Source organism: Eulemur rufifrons, chromosome 14, assembly GCF_041146395.1.
Source record: "Eulemur rufifrons isolate Redbay chromosome 14, OSU_ERuf_1, whole genome shotgun sequence".
NCBI classification, from domain to species: Eukaryota; Metazoa; Chordata; class Mammalia; order Primates; family Lemuridae; genus Eulemur; species Eulemur rufifrons.
The window spans coordinates 33,447,628-33,467,945 of NC_090996.1; the positions used below are offsets into that span (position 1 = coordinate 33,447,628).

Sequence of the window (20,318 nt, forward strand, 5' to 3'; positions counted from 1 at the left end):
CTCGCTAGAGTTGCAGGGGGCAGTAGCTGAACAAGGACCTGAACCTTGTGATGCTTAGTCTGGAATCTTGTCTCAGCTCCTAGCACCTGTGCCCCCTGAGCACCCACCTTCTTCCCTCCCAGCGTCTGCTCTGGTCAGGCCGAGGGGCAGCGGCACCTGCGTGGTCGGCGCCCGCACAGGCAGGGTGGTTTGGTGCCAGGTGGCCCAGCTCCTGGCACGTCCACAACACAGAAACCATCTTTGCAACTCACTTTTATTGTTTCTTTATAAACTTCCTCTCACATGGAGGAATATATTGTTATAGTCATTAGCTTATCTCTTTTTTTTAAACTCTATGCTAACAGCAATGGAGCCAAGAGGAGGGAAACAAGCTACGATAGAAAGGCACTTAGAACCTGTTAAAATACTGATATCCTGGAATGTGCAACAACAAACCAACAACAACAAAAAGTACACCGGCCTTCTGAGCCTGGTCTATCACCGAATCACATGCTGAGCTAACGTCACCTTCCAGTGCCCTGTTCCTCTGCTCTGCTTGAGTCTCAAACCCATAGCCCCCATCGGGGCCTTAAGGCCTGGGCCCCTAGCGGGGTGGGGGTGCTTGGGTCCTGGGTGGGGCCCGAAGAAAGGAGACCGGCTCCCTCCTACTTGCTCACAGCCCCTTCGAGGGGTAGAGCCAGCACGGCCAGGCCCTGTCAGGGCTGGGGTCCTAAGGCCAGCAGCAGGGCGGCCAGGTCAGGGTGACCCCTCTGGGACAGAAGGGCAGTCCGGGAAAGGATGGGGTGAGCAGAGCTGCTCAGGGGAACGCAGGGCTCCGGAGGACCCCACTGCCACTGGCAGCTCCTTTGTTCTGCAGATGGGGAGGTGGAAGGGCTTGGCCACTCTGCAGCCTGGTGACAGGACAGGTCTAGAAGCCAGAGCTCCCACCCTGGCAGGTGGGCAGGGGGCAGTGAGAGGCCCAGAGTTGGGAGGCACCGCCGTGGGATCTGGCAGTGGGCTACTGGGCACAGGGGCCTCCTGCCACGGGCCCTGAGTAGCACAGACCCTGGGGGAGCTGGTTGCGGGGGTTACAGGGGTAGGGGGCACACCTCTAGGAAACGGGCCCAGCTGGGAAAGCCAGAGGAGACATTGCCTCACACCCCTCTTCCCAGACAGAGGGCCCCCCCACATGTGCTGACACTCAGCACTCCCAGACTGGGAGCTGACTCCCGCCAGTATCCCCTTCCCGGAGCAGGACTGATGCTCTGCAGGGCAGCGCTGCCCAGGCTGAGCCCAGCTGGGCAGGGATGCAAAGATGGAGCTCGGCCTGGCCCCACCTGCTCCCTGCGCCCCAGAGCTGCCCGTCTGATACCTCCCCTCCAGCTCAGGGCTCCCTCAGGCCTGTTCCCATGCTTCCAGGGTGTCTGGGAGGAAGGAGGCCCAAGGTGCAGGGCCAGGCAAGTGGTCAGCTGTACCCTCCCTTCGGCAGTGCTGTCTGCCTGGGCCTGGGTGACTGAGGAGGGACAGCTGGCACAGCGGGCCCCCCTTCTCCTTGGAGACGAGAGGCACCTTGTCAGGGGCAGGGAGGGGGCTTTGCCTGCGTGTCTTGCTCTCCCTCTGGAGGGTGGGCCAGAGGGAAAGGGGTCCAAGGAGCCCCCAGGGCAGAGGCTGAGTGAGGGGGATGGGGAGGGAGCCTGGTGCCATCCACCCATCCCCACTGCTGGGGCATAGGCAGCAGTCTGCCATCCCTGTAGCTGGCAGGTAGGGAGGGTGGGTGAGCTGCCTAGGTTGGCCACTGGATGGGGGGGGGACCTAGGGGCAGGGGAGGGTCTTAAAGAAGCTGTGGGACAGGAGGGCCGGAGGGAAGTGAGGCCTCAGCACCCAGAGCACGGCTCTCCCTGGACGGCAGGCAGGTCCAGGTCCTCACTCGGGAGCCGGAAGCCAGCAATGACCTAGCACCATCCTTGCTGCCCAGCGGGCCGGGGCTGCCTGGGGGGCACACAGCCAGCCAGGCCCCGGGGCAGTAGGACATTATTGCTATTTCGCAGAGAGTTTCCGTTCGTCTGGGCAGGGCCGGGGTGCCGGCTGGGCTGCCTCAGGTGTCCGCTGGGGCTGTCAGTTCACCACGGCTGGTTTGAGCAGCACGGAGCCTGGGGGGATGACCACCCAGCCAGGGGCCAGTGCCTCTGGGCTGCTGGCCGCCGAGCTGACACCCGTGGACAGGTCCAGCACAGTGCCCGGCAGCAGGGGGAGTCCGTCGGGGCTAGGCCGGGAGCAGCTGCTCTCCGTCCTTTCGAGGGGCGTCTTGTGGCCCTCCATGCTGAGGGCCCTGGCGGGCACCGGCCCACGCCCCTTCTCCCCCTCAGCCTTGCCGCCAGCGGAGCCAGCGAGGAGGGAGACCACAGGCAGGCCCAGTCCACCAGCCCCAAAGGGCGAGGGCAGCAGTGGGTTCTTGGCCAGGTTGAGAGGCAGGACGGGACCTGGCAGCCCAGGGCCCATGCCCCCCCCACCCCCACTGCCCCCGCCATTGCCACAGGCTAGGGCGCTGAGGTCCAGGGGACCAGGGGCCAGGGGCAGGGGTAGGCCCGGCAGGCCGGGGCCTCCAAAGAGGGCAGCAGGGTTGGGAATAATGATCTGGGCCCCACTGACATAGGGGCTGCCGTCGGGGGTGGGCAGTGGTGGTTTGGGGGGTGGGCGCAGCTGCAGGAGCTCTTGCTGCTCATGGGACACGAAGTGACCGTGGGCCTTTATGTGCTTGCGCAGCGAGCTGGGGTCCGTGTAGCGCTTGTGGCAGCCGGGCATCTTGCAGTAGTAGGGCTTGTCCACGTAGTGGGTGCGAGTGTGCTTGAAGCGGTCGCTTGAGTTGGAGTAGCGCTTGTTGCAGCCCTCGTAGGGGCAGACATAGGGCTTCTCACCTGCAGGGTCGTGTGGTGCCGCCGTGAGGGGCCTCTCCCCGTCCCAGGTCTCCCCACCCTTGCATTCAGCATCCCCCAGACCAAGAGCCCCAGGAGAGCACAGACTCTCCCACTTTTGGAGGGGGGTATCCCCAGCACCTGGCAGGAGATCTGACCCCAGGTGGGGGCACCAGGACATGGCATCTGGGAACCCAGCCTAGTCAGCCCTGCTCTGCTGTGACCCCGCTGTGCGCCCTCTGCTACAAACAGTGTTCTCCACGGCGGAACACAAGCTTGGAGACTGTCATCATACTGGGCGCCCAGCATGGACCTGGCCATGGGGTGTGTGCCTGAGTGCCAGCCACCCTTGCATTTGGCCCCTACGCAACAAAAAGGCTCAAGATTCACCAAGCATCTGCTACTGCGCTGGTCAGGGCAGAAGCCACATTTGGCCACTGAGCCTTTGACACGCAGCTCTCCAAATGGAGATGTGCTGTGAGGCTGAAACACGCACCAGATTTCAAAGACTTTGTATGACATGAAGAATTTCAATGTCTCATTGATTTGTTTTTAATATTGAAATAACATTTAGGATATATTGGGTTCACTGAACTATAGTATTACAATTAATTTCACCTATTTCTTTTTGCTCTTTTTTATGCAGTGATTAGGAAACTTAAAAGTAGGTCTGTGGCTCCATTGCCAGGGCTGCTCTGCTGTGGGCTCGGGGTGCAGTGACAAGTGAGGCAGACGCAGCCGCTGCCGTCACAGAGGTGGTGTCAGATGATCGCACAGACAGTGGCCGTGCTCCAGGAGCACATGCTAGGGTCTGACCCACAGGAGAGGCTTCCCCTAGCAAGCAGCACTTGCAAAGGGACCGCCGACCACCGAGGTGTGCCCCTTATCTCTGAGGCCCAGGCCTGCCTTAGAGCCCCCTGCCCCCCGTGGGCCCGAGTTGCCCGGCACCGGCCTCACCTGTGTGTGAGCGGTTGTGGATCTTCAGGTTCTCCAGGCGGGAGAAGCTCTTGTTGCAGGTGGGGCAGCGGTGCGGCTTCTCGTTGGTGTGCGTGCGGATGTGGATGAGCATCTTGTACCTGCTCGGGGGAGGGAGAGGGAGCTCAGCTATCTGGAGGCCCGAGCTCCTCCCTCCTCCCCTCTCCCCTCTCCCCCACCTCACCTGGCGTTGAAGCCACGGCCATGACGGGCACAGCCCTCCCAGTGGCAGCAGTAGCCCGCGTCCTTCTCGGGCTTGACGTGATAGTCATTGACGTGGTCCACCAGGTCTTGCAGGAGCTCAAAGAGCTGGTTACACTGCAGGGCCAGGAAGGGTTCTGAGCCCATGCTGGGTGGCCGGCCTGCCCCAGACCCCACACCACCCTCCTGGCCCCCACTCACCTTGGCCCAGCGACACACCAGCTGCTTGGGCAGGGGCAGCTCTGGCGAGAGGCACTTGTCCTTGGGGGAGGTGAGGAAGGAGGAAGCAGGCAGGTGCAGGGCCCCCCCGGAGCCCAGGGGCAGGAAGAATTGGAAGGAGCTGGGGACTCCGTCCAAGTAGCGCAGTGGCTGGAAGTCCTGTGGGCAAGGGGACAGCTGGTTGGGGCCCCGCTGAGTCAGCAGGCCTGGCCCCCTCTGTCCACTTCTGTAGTGGGCTGAACGGTGTCCCCCAAAACAGACACATTCGAGTCCTGTACCACCCCCTGCCCCGTACCTATGCATGTGACCTGACTTGGAAATAGGGTCTTTGCAGATGTAATGAGGTCATCCTGGATTAGAGTGGGCTCTAAAGCCGGTGACTGGTGTCTTTGTAAGAGAAAGAGGGAGATGCAGACACACAGGCACACACGGAAGGACGAAGGCCGTGTGAAGACAGGCTGGGGTGATGCAACTACCACACTAGGAATGCCAAGGACTGCCAGAAGCCACTGGAAGCTAGGACACAGGCAAGGAATGACTCTTGGAGTCCCTAGAGTCTTCGAGGCAGCGTGGCCCTGCCGCTCCCTTGACTTCAGTCCTCAGCTCCTGGAACTGCGAGTAACACGTGTCTGTTGTTTGGAGCCACTCAGTTTGGAGGTGCGTTGCTATGGCAGCCCCAGGAAACCAACAGCCCTCTCTCTGGGCCCCCCTCCTTACCGGAGCAGCAGGCACTGGGGGCAGGTCTCCATTGCCCTGGCGCTCAGGGGACAGCGAGCTGCTGCCATTGGGCGAGTCCAGCCCAGATGGTGGGGACAAGCTGAGGTCCACCAGAGGGGCTGTTGAAAAGCGTCCTTCCACCTTCTCAGGGAACTTGGGGTTCAGCAGGAAGCCTAAGGGAGAGGCACGAATCAGGGAGTGCTGGAGCCTAAGTGCTGTCCCCTGGGCCACTCTGGGGCCCCAGGTGTCTGAGGAGCACCCTGTACAGCTGACAGATAAGATGACATTGCCTATCACGTTTGACCTCTACCACCACGGGAGCTTGGCCACTTGTAAGAGGAGAAGTGGGAAGTACCCATCTTACAGGTGGGAAGAGCCTGGCTCTCAGCGTGAGTAACCACATAGGACCTGAACCCGGGGCCCCTGGCTCCCAGGCATACTGGCAGGTAGGGACTTTTCTGACTTTCCCCGGCCCGCTTCCTGCCTCAGTGCTCCCTTCTTTAAAATGAGAGGTTTGGGCTGGGCTGCTTCCTGAGCCTTCCAGCACTGACATGTAAATCCAGAGTTCAGGGACCTCTTGGAGGCAGAGCAGGAGAGGTGAGCACCGAGCGTCCCTGAAAAGCACTTGCTGGGCTGGGTCCCCAATCTACAGCCCTGGTTTACGAGCCGCACCGCCTCAAAGCCCAGGAGTTGAGATCATGGGACCTTTGCTACTCCTGGGACCCCCTGCTCCCGTACCAGCTGCCTCACATCCTCCCAGGGGCCTCAGCTTGAATTCCGCCGCTAAGTGCCAGCTCACGAGCTCCTCCCTCCAAAGATACCCTGGTGAGGGGATGAACAGTGGCGGGGCCAGCACCGTGAACCAAGCTGGGAGCGCTGCGGCTGCAGGCCGGGGCGGACACACCTTGAGCACTCTTCCTATGGCCACTGCTCGAGCAGGGCTCCGTCCCCCTGCCCTGCTTGGGGGCAGTACCTGAAGGCGGGGAGCCTGGGGAGCCAGGGGTGGGGCTGTCGTCCACCAGGCCGAGCTCCCTGTGCAGAGCACGGGGCCGGACCACACCCAGCGTCCTCTCCCTCTTCTCTCTTGCCGCCCGGAGCTTGGTGATGCTCAGCTTCAGGTCAAGCGGCTCGTCCAAGGAGTGCATGGTGATGGGGCTGGAGGTGGCAGCAGGCAGTGGGGGGCTGGTCTTCAGGCAGGAACCTGGGGAAGAACAGGAGCTGCACTGTGACACTATAACCCCAGACTCCTCCTCGGGCTGCTCCCATTAAAGCCCACAGGAGCAGGGAGAGAGGGTGAGGCCGTCTTCCTGGGTAGGGGGACCTCCGAGTGGCCGGTCAGCAGGAGTCACGGAGAGAGCCACCCGCTGACTCAGGGGTTCCACATCCACTGCCCTTGGGTCTTTAGGGGGAGGCGAAGCTCATGGTCTCCAGTTTGCCATGAACCTGAGTTTTAGCGGCACGGCCTCAGGTCACAGAGCTAGGAAGTGGCAGAGCGATCAGATTCAAGGCTGAAGGCCAGATCTCCCTGGAACTGTCAGGCGAGTCTCAACTGTCATTTCTGACAGAGTGGGAAGCCACGCCCAGTTTGAGCCCAAAGACCCAAAACCAGGCCAGGGAGGAAGGTGGCCGTTGGCACTCTGCACCGCGCCAGGCATTCCCGTACCTGGCAGGCAGCTCCGACCACCTCAAGGAAACCAGGCAAGCTGGAGGGACTGGGCGCAGGCAGGGGCCCTTCCGCCCTCCCAGGTGAGGCCGGCGGGAGAGGCTTCAGGAGCCACAGGGAGCCCGAGGGCTCGTGGCTGCCACCAGGGGGCAGCTGGGGACTGTGGCCCAGCCAGGCCAGCTGGGGCAGGGCTGGTGGAGGGGTAGACCAGCTCTGTCTGGTGCTTAATAAAAATACATATATTAATTTTCACTGGTGATGATAACTCTTTTATTGTAAGTTCTCATGCTGTAATTTTCATCATTTTCTCACAATTTCTCACTGGCATAATTTTCTTCACATACAAATGAACTCAGTATCCACTGACCCAAGAACAAGGTCAACTCTTCATTCTGAACCCAGACTTCTTTGTATAACAGCAGTCTTTCCACGAGCGGTGGACACTCACGGTGTTTCCTTGCATTTGTTCATGGAGCTTGTTACACCTTTAAAGTCTGTCTGCTAAACAGGCCTCGCTATGAGATCCCCTCTGCCGTTCACCGTATCTGGGTCTTTACAACTTAACACAAAAGGGTGGACACAGCAGACGTAGCCACCACCTGGTCAGATGCTTCGGATATTTCACCTGTGTGTGTCTCTTTGGGGCTAGCATGGCCCGTGAGGACGCGGAGCTGCTGGGAATGCTATCCATAGGGCAGGCAGGGGAGGACAGTGCCCAGGTCCCCACTGTCCAGGCCAAGCCCCCAGCAGCTTCCTCCAGTCTCCACTCAGTTCCAGCCCCAGCCCACCTCTTTACCCCACAAGCTCCACGATGCTCTAAGCATGCGGGGATCAACACAGTCCCCTCCCTCACTGGAGATCCTCTAGTTCTCGGGACACATCCCAAGATCCCACCTGTACACGGCTAACGTGGGAGTCTGAGCACAGGGAGGCTGCCCACCTGCCCAAGGCTGGGCCACCAGAGCTGGGGCAGCTGCAGTTGGCCTTGGGACCCAGCTCTGTGACTCCTCCGGTTGGAGCTGTCAGATCTGTTTGGATATGCCCACCCCCCCTAGACGCCTGCCAGCAGGTAGGTGGGTGACTGACAGTGACGGATGTCCCTCTGCCTGGGCAGGGAGCTGCCCTCTGCCTGACCCCCTCCCCATATGTCTGTCTATCTGTGTTTCTGCCTGTCCGTCTACCTGTTTATTTTTAGACACAGGCCCAGTCTAACCTCCCTGAAGCTCCTCTGTGCTGGGAGCCTGGAAGGGGAGGAAGGAAGTAAATATTTATGCTGATTAAGAATTCAGGAGCCAGGAAGGGCTGGTGGCCTGGTCCCTCGCTGGCCCAGGGCCACAGGCCTTCCCACAGCCTCTGTCCCCGCCCCCACCCCCGCCCTTCCGGAGAAGGGGACCACAGGGCAGGGTGGTTGGGGACTGGGAATTCCAGCTGACACAGACTCTCACTGGCAAGGCTGCCCAAGCAACATCCTTTGGCACCTGCCCCGCTGCCCCCCCAGGCCAGAGGGGAATGGGCAGAGCCAGGAGCCCTGGGTCACCTTGTTCTTGGAGCCTGCAGGGGACACTCCCTCCACCTAGAACTGTCCCCCAGGGTGGGGTTGGCCACGGTGCCCAAAGCAGGAGGAGGGACTCCAATATCCCCCCTTAATCAGCAGGCCCAGTCCCCGGGGACACCCTACACAGACTTCCTGCCCCTGGGTTCACTGCAGTGGAATCCAGCACCCAGCCCGCCTCGTCCTCCCGGGGACATTGGAAGGCACTGCCCCAAAGCCCACACCTCCCAGCACCCTGCACCCAGGCCATCCCCACCCCAGGGGGAAGTGGCCTGTAACCCCGCTCCTGTTCCGACCTTGGCCACCACCTTCACCACCGTCAGAGTATCCCCTTCCCCCCACCCTAGCCGGCAGCAGCCAGTCTGGGCTCCGCTCTGCTCTTTGTTCCAGGCCGGGTGAAGGGGGCAGCCGAGAGCCAGGTTCCTGCTCTCCTGAAAGCCTGAGGCCCAGAAGGGGGACAAGCCAGCCTGGGCCCTGGGCCCCACCCTGCCGGCACTCCTGAGGCCAGCCCTGCCAGCCGCTGACTTAATGCTGGGACAAGGAAGGTGGACAGCGACCCTCCCAAGGGTGAGGCAGCGACCTGCCTTGCAGAGGGCAGACGAGCTCAGCCAGGGTGGCCCAAGGTCCTGTTTACTGCCTCTGGCAGTGGGGCCGTCTGGCGGGGGGTAGGGAGACACCCAGCATGCCTCCCTGGGTGCAGGTGAGGTCAGGGTGGGTGCACAGCCTGCTGGCTCACCCTCATCACCACCCTCTGAGCCTCATGGCAGGCCCTCCCATGCCTCAGTTTCCCCGATGGTGAGAAGGCAATGTGCCTGGTGCCCCCGCTCTCGCAGTGTGGAGGTGCCATCAGAGCTGAAGCGCTGCATGTCCCTGAGCATGACACCCCCAGCCCAAGAGGGAGCCGGGGCGCTGCAGCAGCTGCAAAAGGAACTAATTAGAGCAGATGGATGGGAGGAAGCGCGCGGGGGCGGCCGCAAGACCACCAGGGCCGTGGGGGCTGGGGTGACCGCGTGGCCCTCCCCCCACCACTGGGGGGGGTCACCCACAGGGTGGGCTGGGCGGCCCCCCAGGCAGCCCAGCGAGACAATGGCTGCTATTGTGCCCGAGCCCAGCAGTTGCCCCCAGCTGGGCCCCCAGCTGCAGCCCCAAGGCGCTTCCTGCCCCAGCCCCCAGGTAGGCCAAGGAGGAGCCCACCCTCCATGCCCACCCTCCCGGCTGGAAGGCCCAGCACACTCAGAGAAACTGAGGCCCAGAAAACGCACACACTCCTCAAGGCCCAAAGTTGATGTAAACACGACTATGTGTCAGGCCTGTCTGTGCAAGAGTTCGCAGAGTCCTCACAACCCCTCTTGTGAGTAGCTGCTGTCATTTTCCCTGTCACACAGATGGGGACACTGAGGCTCAAGGTCACCAGGTTAATAGGGAGCTGGTGGGGATCCTGCTCTGCATGAAGCTCCTCCTTCCCCACTTGGGGGCGGGTGGCTGGCCCTGAGCCCGGAGGGTGCCGGGTGGATATGCTGTGTGGGTCAGGGGGCTGTGCGCACCCACCCTGAGAACCACGCAGAGTGTCCTTGGTGGAAGCAGAGAGAGGACAGGACCTTCTGTAGAGGGGCTCGATCCCGGCTGCGCCCAGCAGCCTGGGGTCAGGTGAGTGACCACCAGTGGTTCAGTGCTGTCAAGGGCAATGCGAAGGACACCCCATATTCCTGGGGTAGTCTTGCTCCTTGGGTAGCTGTGGCCCGTCCAGCCTAGCACTTGGGGACAAGGGCCCACGATGCACCTACAGAAGTCCACGTGGTCTGCTTATTGAATGGAAAGGAGAAGCAGGTCCCTGTCCTCCCCTATACCAGTCAGCTAAGCCTGCTCCGCGAATGTCCCTGAGCCTGGTGACTGGGACTATCACCAAGGGTCAGAGGGGGAGGCACCCGCCCCAAGCTGAACTAGTGGATGGCAAGCCCAGAACTGGAAGCTGGGATGAGTATCGTGACAGCACCCACAGCCCGCTGTGGAGTCTGGCAGCATGCCAGCACCGGGTAAGGCAGGTGCCGTTTCATCCCCACTTTACAGAGGCAAAAACTGAGGCTCCGGGGAATTAAGTGACCTGTCCGGGGTCACACAGCTTGTCAGTGGTAGAGCTGGTTTCAATCCCAGGTGAGTCCAGAGCCGTGTCCGCCGTTAGCCCCCACTGTGCCCATGGACATGGGCGGGCGGGGGGCCTACAGAGGGGCTGGGAGCAGAGCCCAGGAGGGCAGCCTGGCAGTCGGTGGGGGGCATGGGAGGGACCAGCTGGGGGTGGGGCCACCAGGAGGCTTGGAAAGCTGAGGGCAGACTGACTGCCAAAGCAAACGGCCCGCAGCCCCACATTCCTGGGAACTGGCTGCGGCTCCCTGCCCTGGCCAAGAGCTCCACCCTCCTGGGCGGCCCAGTAGCGGGGGCTGGAGGGCCGGGCAGGGCCTGCTGGGGGCCCCAGACAGGCCTCATCCTCTCAGGGGCCCATCCCACTCAGGCAGCAGAGCAGGGCTCCAAATGTGGGTCAGACCATCAGGGTCTCCCCGACTCTGCTGCTTCCCTCCCATGTGGCCTGGGGCAAGTCGACTTCCTGTCTGAGCCTCATCATCTTCATCTCTGAAATGGGATGATGATAATAGTAACATGACCCCCTCGTCAAGTTTTGGGGAGAAATCAACGCAGTGCTGCACGTCCAATCACAGTGTTTTCCATTAGCATGTAGTATGTCATATTCAGCACCTAGAACAGTGCCTGGTGCACAGTAGGTGCTTGATAAAACTTGTTCAGTGAACTGTGGCAATTGCTGAGTCCCCAGCCTTTGGCCCATCTACAGCTGAGGTCAGCGGAGCAGGGACTGGCCCTCACCTCTACACCCACAGACACTCCAGTCTCATCCTGAACTGGAGAGCCTGCCGACCAGGGTGCAACCCTGTGACCCTCAGAGGGCCTCAGGCTCACGCTGGCCCTAGCCACCTTCCAGAGCCCGACTGGACCAAAGAAAGAGCACTGGGAGGCCCAGGAGAGGCCGGATCAGGCCTGGAAGGAGCAGGCGGCAGAGAGGCCTCCTCCTGGGAGGAAGGGAGGGCTCACCCTGAGGCAGCACTTCCTGCGAGAGCGTGGAACCTCTGGCTCAGCAGGCAGCCCCCTATCCCTAAAGATATGCTCCCCCAGCACCCCCAGGTCCCCAGGGCAGACCCCGCCCGGGTGGGAACACTCGGGCCCCCCTGAACTCTCTGCTCTCTGCTATGGGAGCTTCAACAAAGCCCCCAGCTGAGCAGCACCTGAGGACGGGGTGTGCCAGGAAGCCCAGCTCCCGTGTGTTTACAGAGGGAGACCCAGAGTCAGGCTACCTGGTTCCCCTATGCCACCCGTGGCGCCAGGAGTTCAGACAGGTCCCTGTTGCTCTCCCTGAGCCTTGGTTTCCCCCTCAGTAACATGGGCACCACGATCATGGTCCCAGGGACTCAGGGCAACCTGCAGGGTGAGCCTTGGCCCGGTGCCTGCCACAAAGAAGGTGCCAGCAACTGGTAGCCCTGACGATTCTTTTCCAGCCCCAGGCCGGGGGTGCCCAGCAGTAAGTCAGGCCTGCCAAGACCACGCAGATAGTTCAGGCAGAGCTAGCAGGAGGCGTGCTGCTGGCTCCCCTGCACCCCTCCCCAGATGCACCTCCTTCTCCGACGCCAGTAGGGAGGCTGACACAGTGCTCGGGGGCCCTGGCACACACGTGCACACGAGCACAAATGGCCATGGCGGTCCAGCTACAGGGCCAGCACGGCACAGAGCCCTCCTGTGCTGGTGGCTCTGGGCCCCCATCACAGAGGCCCCCGCCCCTGCCGCCTGCAGCACCTTTGCACAACTATGTCTGGTATTTTCCTGTCTGCCCAGCTTGAGGGGTGCGTGGGGCTAGCACTGCCTGCACCTGGGCCTCTGCCAGGGGCGAGCTGCCCAGCAGCCCCACGCCTGCCCACCCGCCAGGAGGGCTGGGCCCAGGCCACCCAAATCCCTAGGGGAGGCTGACACGGGGGAGCTAGACAGGGACACACACCCAGCAAGGCCAGGGCACAGGCAGCCCAGGACCTGCTAGGCAGCACTGCCATCCTCAGTGGGCAGGCAGGGCTGGGCACGCCACCAGAGCTCTCTGGGGCCAGCAAAGGCTTTGGCCAGTGTCCCATAGAATGTGGGTGGGCACCCACAGCACCCCCAAATACACAGGCATGCACACGTCACACCTGTGCACAAAATGGCCCACACAAGACACAAAGGTCACTCCTTGCTCTAGCGTCAGGGTCCAAGACTCAGCTCTTGGGGAAAGAACAGGTATGAGGCCCTGTCCTTTCCCAAACCAAGCCTGGCTGCAGGCAGACCTCAAGGACCTCCTGAGTTCCTGGGAGGCCTGTGGCCCACCCCTCCCACTGCCCTGGGACAGGCACCTGCCAACTCTCAGAGCAGGAGGCAGGCAGGGCAGGCTCTGGACTTTGGCCTGTCCCTCCTACCTCACTCCTCCAGCCCTGGGTTTCTGCGTTCCCACACCAGGCCCTCTGCGGCTCTAGGGGGCCATGGAGGAGTCACCTGGAACAGGGGGCCTAGAGGGCACCCAGCCCATGGTGGGGTGGGGGAGACAGGCAGGGAAGGAACAGTATGAGGTGGCTGCTGCTGCCAGGGGTCGGGGGCAGATCCGAATCAGCCACATGGGCATGGGGTCCATGAAACAGGCTTGGGACCCGGGCTGCATGCCTCAGCACGCCACCCCACTCATCCTGAAGCCGAATCGGAGGTGCTATTCTCCCACCTCCACGCGGCTCAGGTTCACCCCCAGACTCCAAAGCCTGCTTTGGGTGCAATGCTGCGGAGGCCCTGAAGTGTGGCCCCCGCTGACACACAGTAAACCCAGGTGGGTTCACTGATCAGGGAGGCTGGGCCGGAACCTGGAGGGCACTGGGGAGCCACAGAGTGCTCTCCACAGAAGTGTCATCTGCTCTTTCAGCCAGAGCCTCCCATTCCCGCAGCCCCCAGCTCCCTTTCTCAGGATTCCCTGCCTCAGAGGCCTGACTTGCACCTCTCAGGTCCTGGCTCCTGTGTCACACCTTCCACGCCCCCTACTCTCCACTGATGCCATTCCCCTTCTGCCCCCTCTTCCAGCAAGTCTTCCCTGATTCACCCTCTCCGGCCTCAGCCCCCTGCAGCTGTACACGGGCTGTTCTTCCAGGTGTCTAAAAGCCCCTGAGCAAGGATCTCCCTCTGCCCCCTGCTGCTGGACCAGCTGTGGCCCTGTGCTGTCACCTCACTTGCCCTGGGTCCACATCTTCATCCGTGCATCACCAACACTACAGTGTCACCAGCTCTGAAGCATGCTCTGCATGCGTGGCCCTCAGCACAGTGTCGTGGGCACTGCCTCCCAACCTTTGGCCCCAGCATTCTCTCCTGCCAAGAAGGGGGACCTGCAGTGGGCAGGGGTATGCCTGGGACCTGGGCAGCCCCAAGCCCACAGGGGTGTTGAAGAGAAGGCCTCACCCCAGACCACTGCCCCAGTTCCCAAGGCCCGGGCACCAAGCCCACTTCTTCCCCCACAGAGCACTGGCGGGGATGCAGTCCCTGGGCCTGACCTGACTTATGTGGGGCAAGGCCCTGGGCACGGGGTCCCCATCCATGAAAGAAGGGAGCAGAACTGGAGCTCGAACATGCAGACCACCCCCCTTGCACAGCATGGTGGCGGCTGTCCACATGAATGTCTGCTGAGTGAATGAACGAATGAGGCCATCTGCTGTGCCCACCTCCCATGTGAGGTGGGGAGGTATAGGGGGGCTTCACACCCACAAAGGGAAGTGATTTGCCCAAGGTCAAGAGTAGAAGCAGGGCCTGGTCCTCTGACACAGAGGCCTCCTCCTCCCCATCCCAGGCAAGGGACCCAGGGACAGACGTGGACCAGGGTGGAGTGGCCAATCTGGGACACCCTGACCAGCTGGGAGGACTGGAGGGCCAGTCCCCTCAGCTTCATCTCCTGCCATTCCCACCCAGCCCTGGCCCCGAGCCCCAGAACAGCTGGGCAAGGCCAGGCTCAGCAGGGCACCCACACAAACTCCAGGCTCCACCCCACGCCCTTCTTCCGGCCACCCCTGCCCCTCCCCTGCTCGCCCACTCCGGGCAGCAGAGCAAGTCCAGAAGCCGGGGGCAGCCTCCAAAGCCATCGCTGTCCTTCTCCTTCCAAAGGGAAACACCCACTGGGCAGGGCCTGCCAGGCCTGGCCTGCTCCAGGCCCTTGGGGCCTGGGTCCACAGGTCCAAGCAGGGTGACCACTAGGTGTCTGGGCGGGTGCTGGGCGCATGGCCTAGAGGAGGGTGGGGCTGGCAGGCAGCCTGCCAGCGGCATGGGGTGGGGGGACTTCAGAACGGGGAGGACAATGGAGGGCCCTACAGCACTGGGGGGAGGACATCACAGCTGGGGTCAGTCTGCCTGCAGCGTGGGGGTGGGGACTGGGGCCTCTGGACGGAGGAGGGAGAGGCCCAGGGGAGAACTGGCCCAGGCAGGCTGGGACTTGCCAGCCAGACCCAGGTGGACCACGGGGGGAAGGGAGAGAGAGGCTCACTCCAGACACATCTGCCGGCGTCACGCCCTTGCCGTGGGGCGGGGAGTGGAGCTGGGGCGACCCCCAGGCTGAACTGACATTTCAGGGGCCAGGGCCAGACAGCTCTAGACTCTGGTTCCCCTCTGTCCCTCCCTGACCCCGAATGACCTCAGGCCAAACCCCCAAATCTCTCGGAGCTGTTTCCCCCACCAGCCCCTATGGGCTCTTTACTCCCAGGGGCTGGCAAGGGCCTGGCCTCTGAGACCCTCTGGTGGGCAGCGCCGTTTCCGGAGACTCCCAGCTGTGGGCTGACTCAGTCCACTCGGCTTGCTGTCCCCTGGGGCCTCTGCCGGCTTCCCACCGCCCTTGGCCGTGACTGGTAGAGAGGGCCGGGCCTGAATCCCCTCCCCCGCAACTATCTGCCAAGGCTGGGGGACAGCTACACATGTGGGACACAATCAAGGGCCAGGCCCTCCCCGAAGTGGGCACTACCTGGCCACTCAGGCAGCTAAGACAAAGGGTTCCGCCCCCCCCACACCAGGGGCCCCACCCAACTGGAATCACTTCCCATCTCTGTGTCCCCAGGCCCCTCTTAGCCTGGCCACCAGCTAAGCAGAGCCCACCATGCCCTCAGGGGTGGGGGCGTGGGGCATGGAGCCCCGAGGCTTCGAGGCTTCGGTGCATACAGCAGCCCAGCCAGGGGGGTGGGAGAAGGGCCACCCTGGGCTAAGGTGGAGTCAGGAGAGAAACCTGGGCCTATTCCACACCTCGTACCCCCACAGAAGACCACCGCTCAGCAGCAGGTCCTTTCCTGTCCCTGAGATCAAAGCAGTGGCCCCAACCCCAGCCCATCAGCAAAGCACTAGAGGTGCTTGTTGAAAACGCTGAGTCTCGGCCACGCCTGACTTAGAATTCACCAGGGTGGGGCCCCGGCAGCCACCTCAGAAACCACTGGGCAGCAGATGTGTCCCAAGAGCCTTGCTAGGGCTGTGGTCCCCCCCACACACCGGGGGCTGACAGCAGGCTAGGCAGGGTGAGTGGTCCCCCCAACCCCTGGCCAGGGTATTCTCAGGGAGGTGAAGCCCTAGACATACCTCGGGCCTCAGCCCATCTCTGTGGACCCTTCACGGCCTGGGAAGGAGGGCAGCTGGGCAGACAGTGGACATCCACCTCCTTCTGGCTGGTCCTAGGCACCCTGTCCCCAGCTGGTAGAGGGTACTTCATTGCTCAGCACACAGCCCTACTGGCCAGGGATGCCCCCCACCCCTGAGAAGGGCGTTTATCTGGGTGAAGAAGGACCACCCAGTACCTCCAGGGTCCCTGCTGGTCTCGGTCATCTGGTGTGAAATAGAAAATAACAATCGTGACCCTGAGGAGAGGAAGGGATTCCGGGGAGGCTTTTCTCTGCAGCCCCTCCTTCCCCCAGCCCCAGCTCAGGGCCTCTTCTCTGGAATCTGAATTCCCCACTTGGGTGAGGACCTCCTGGGCCTCCCCTGGGACGAAGAACCTGCATCTGGGGCTGGAGGGTGGCCAGGAGTGGGGGTCCCCGAGAGCTGCACCCCAAACACCTCCCAGAGAGCCCCAACCCCAGGCCCAACATCTGGTCCCACAGTCGCAGCTGTCGCCAGCCTCCCTAATCCAGGGATTGCCACGAACTCTGCGCAGCACCAGCCCTCACCCCCTCTTCCAAGAGGGAAATTCGGATTCCTGGCAGTGGCGTGGGGTGGATGGAAATGCACATGGGAAAATGTCGTCAGGAAAACACATTCTTCCTTCTATACCGCAGCTCAAACCCTGGGAGGATTAGGTGGCGAGCAGACACTCCCACCGCCTGGGGCCACGGTGGCAGGGGGGCAAGGGGGAAGGTGGAGGGGAGATGGGGTCCAGGACTCTCTCCAGGCCCCAGGAGGGCCCTGGCAGACCTTGTCTTCCGGTGGCCACTTGGCCCTCTGGCCCGCCACATGTACTCGGAGAGGGGAGCCCAGGCAGGAGAAGAAATCGCTGTGGCTGCCCATTAGCAGCTGGGCTTTTTAGAAACAAAAGCTTTGGGGGACGCAGTTCACACGATTGTTTAGAATGAGGTTTTGGGATGTCTGCGGCATCCAGTTATTCATACTAGCTCCACCCTCGGATAATTGAGAGTTGGCTTTTGTTGGACTTACACCCTCCTCCCACCCCCCCCACCCCCCCCCACCCCCCCACCCCCCCCCCACCCTCACCCACCCAGTCTTCCCAGGGACTCTGGAGCTCAGGAAGCTCACCTTGTCTGACCCTTCAGTTTTATAGATGAGGAAACTGAGGCCCAGAAATGGGAGGAACCTGGCCCAAGGACCCCTGGAATTTGGTGGTAAAGCCAAAACTCGAACTCAGGACATCAGACTGCCAAGCCAGGGGCTTTTCCCATCCACCTTCCAGGCCATGGCCTGGCTCCAGCCAATCCCCAAAGCCAGTGACCCCAAAAGCAGTGGTGCCTGGAAGTGGGGTGACTCACTGGTTTCCCAGGACACCCCCTCCCCACTGGTGAGGGAGGGACTGGCAGGTGTCTCCATGTAGAGAGCTAAGAGCAAGGAAAGAACACCCCCGCCAGGGGACCTGGGCCAGGGTCACTCAGGGGCCGAGGAGCCCCAGCTGGAGGGATTTAACACCAAAGGTCAAAGGTCACAGACAGGGCAAGGCGGGCAGGCATAGGGGGTCAGAGGGTCAGCGCTAATGGCAGCTCCGGAAAGGAGGGGGAGGAGAAAAGGCTAAGAAAAACAGGGCTGCTTCCAAGGGGTCCCCACTACCTAAAAAATGATGCCCCCAACCCTCTGGCACTGCCTCTTTAGCTGGCTGCAGCAGGGCCAAGTTGAGCTGGAGGTGGGTTGTGAAAATGTGCTGGGCTGGAGCCAAGCAAGGGGTGGACCCGGGAGAGGCCCCCCAGGTGCAGCCCCTCCCCCAGTGCAGGCCAGGCCAGCTGGGAGGCCCAGCCTGGGCCCACGGGAGAAGCAGAGGGGAAGGTCACCAGGGAGGGATGTGTGGGCTCTGCTGGGACAGCTGTGGTGCCGTGGCACCAGAGTGGGGCTTGGGGAGGGGTGCGTAGGGGACAGACCCAAGGGGCCCATTTCCCCTGCCCTGAGCCTGGGGGTTGCAAAAGGGCCCAGGGGAGCAGAGCCTGTCTGGGCTGTCTTCCCCAGCCACAGCTCAGCCCCACCTTCCCTCCAGGATGCCAGGACACACAGGATGGTGGCCTGCTACCAGGGTGCCAACCTCCAAGGACCATGGCTCAGGCCCTGTCCCTGGCTCAGACCAAGCCCAGGCCTTGGCCAGGTCCTGGCTGGCCTGGCTGCCCCCTTGGTGTCAAGCGCTCCCTCCAGAGCCAAGATCCTGGGCTGTGATGGCTGGGGGCCCAGGGCTCCTCCCAGAGTCCCTTCCAGCTTCCCAGGCCCCAGGGCAGGGCCAGGCAGCTCCCTGAAATCACTGCTTCCCGGCCACCCTCTGGCCAGGCTGGGCAGGCCCTTCAGGACAGGCAGACAGGCAGCACGCTGCCCTGCTGTGGCCTGAGTACCCTGCTGGGCAGGGCAGTGTGCCAAAGCCTCCAGGTGCCAGCCTGGATCGCAGCCCCATCCCAGGGGGCCAGCAGGAGAGCAGGCGCAGCTTCTCCCTCCCTCGGGATGCACCTGCCTCCCCTCCTCCGCCCCCTCCAGACCGCCTCGGGCGAGTTTGGACACTCCTGCCTTCTCAGCCCCGCCAGGCCCCTCGCCTGCTTCCACCCAGATGGCAGGGGAAGAATAAGTGCCGGCGGAGACTCCAGCTCCCTGTCCCGACCCCCGGGGACGCCTCCTCCCGAGGCCAAAGGAAAGGCCGGGCTTGGTAGGGGCGGCAAGGAGGGAGACTTTCCGGGACAAGGGAGGAGGCACCTTTCAAACCCTTCCTAGAAACAGCCCGGCGCGGCCGTGACGAGGGGCGGCTGCCCCAGACAACTTCGTGCCCAGGTTCCCGGCGCCCCCTCCCACGTCGCCGCGCGCCCCCACCGCGGCCACCTAACTTCCCCACTGAAGTTTGCGCCTGCCGGGCCCGGCCCGGCCTCCGGACGGGGGGAGGGAAGCGGGGAGAAGAAAGACCGGCAGATCCAGGGCCGGGGCCGGAGAGCCGGCGAGGGAGGGAGCGCGCGAGCCAGCGAGCGAGCGAACCCAGGGGCCTCGGCGAGGGCTCACAATGGCCCGGGGTGCGGACGCGGGAGGGGGAGGCGACCCTCGGGCCCTGCAGCCCCCGCGCGACAGGCGGGCCCCCCCGCCCGGGCCCGGTCCCCAAGGCACGACGCCCGGGGGTTCCTACCTCAGCGGCGGGGGCGGTCGGGCTCCGGGCTGCAGACTCCGGCGGTCAGGGGGCGGCGGGGGCACAGCGGGGGAGGGGGCCGGGGCGGGCGGGGGCCGGGGCGCGAGGCTCACGGGGCGCGGGCTCCCCTGGCACGGCCGCCCGGCGCCCGGCCGCTCCGCCACATCTGCAGCTCGGGCAGGGAAGGTGGCCGCGGCGGCCGGGCCGTGCGGGGATGTCTTAGGGAGGAGGGCGGGCGGGAGGAGGGAGGAGGCAGGCGGCGGGAGGAGGGACCGGCGGGCGCGGAGGAGGGCGAGGAGGAGGGGCGCGGGGGGCGGCCTCCCTCCCTCCCTCGCCCGCTCCCGCCCTCCCAGCAAACCCCTCTCGCCGCCGCGGCCCCAGGCCCGGGGCGCCAGCTGCCAGGCGGGGCGTGAGCGTCTGGGGGAGGGGGCGGCGGGGCCGCGCTGGGCGGAGGAAGGGGGAAGGGAGGGCGGCGCGGCCGCGGGGAGCGGGCACCGGGAGGGAGGGTGCAGGGAGGGGGCACCCAGCCGCCGCCGACCGCGCGCGTCCTACTCGGCCCCATCCTCGCTCCCCCGCGGCCCCGCCCCCTGCCCGAGGGCAGCGCTAGGACACGGCCTGGAGGTGGCCTGGGGGGGCCGGGGGTAGCCCGAGATGTCCCGCCCTCGGGGAAGCCCGGCGAGGGGGGGGTCAGGCCTACGGGCCCAGAGGAAAAGCCCCAAGAACTGGGAAGATGGAGGAGGTCGCGGCGGCCGAGGGGGCGGGGACCCCTCGCCTCCTCCTGTGGGGTCACCTTGGGCAGGCCCCCCGCGGCCCCGGGCGGCGGGGAGGGCAGCAGGAATGCTCTTCTCAGGCCCTGATTTCTCCGCCCAGCCCAGTTCCAGGAACGCGCGGGCATCGCCCGGCGGGCAGAGCCTCCGGGTCCGGATTCCTGGCGGCACAAACCAGGGTTCGAGGCCCGGCTTAGCTCCTTGCGCCAGTCAGACAGCAGGCTGGTCCCCGCCTTGCCCTTGGCCTCAGTTTCCCTTAGTGTGGAACAAGGACGAGGGCTGATCCCGAGCAATCCGGGCGTCCACTCAGCGCCTATCTTGATCCCAGCAGTTGGGACAATCGGCGTCCCGGAGCCTGAGCACCGTGGGGGTTCTCGATCCCGCCTGGACCCTCAGCGCCCCGCGGTGCCCGCGGTCCGTAAGTGCAATGAGTGGGGACGAGGGAGTG

At 63.5% G+C, this 20,318-nt stretch overlaps 1 protein-coding gene across 1 annotated transcript; it reads right to left on the bottom strand.

The window, feature by feature from the left end:
• Window positions 1-1,801: 1,801 nt before the first annotated feature.
• Window positions 1,802-19,163, bottom strand: GLIS2 (GLIS family zinc finger 2). Its single transcript, XM_069486203.1, has 7 exons — window positions 19,104-19,163; window positions 5,977-6,204; window positions 5,004-5,176; window positions 4,269-4,445; window positions 4,051-4,184; window positions 3,849-3,967; window positions 1,802-2,894 (listed from the first exon to the last, which is right to left on the bottom strand). Exons 2-7 carry the CDS (start codon window positions 6,146-6,148, stop codon window positions 2,095-2,097), a joined length of 1,575 nt encoding a protein of 524 aa, XP_069342304.1. The 5' UTR covers window positions 6,149-6,204; window positions 19,104-19,163; the 3' UTR covers window positions 1,802-2,094.
• Between the last annotated feature and the right edge of the window lie 1,155 nt (window positions 19,164-20,318).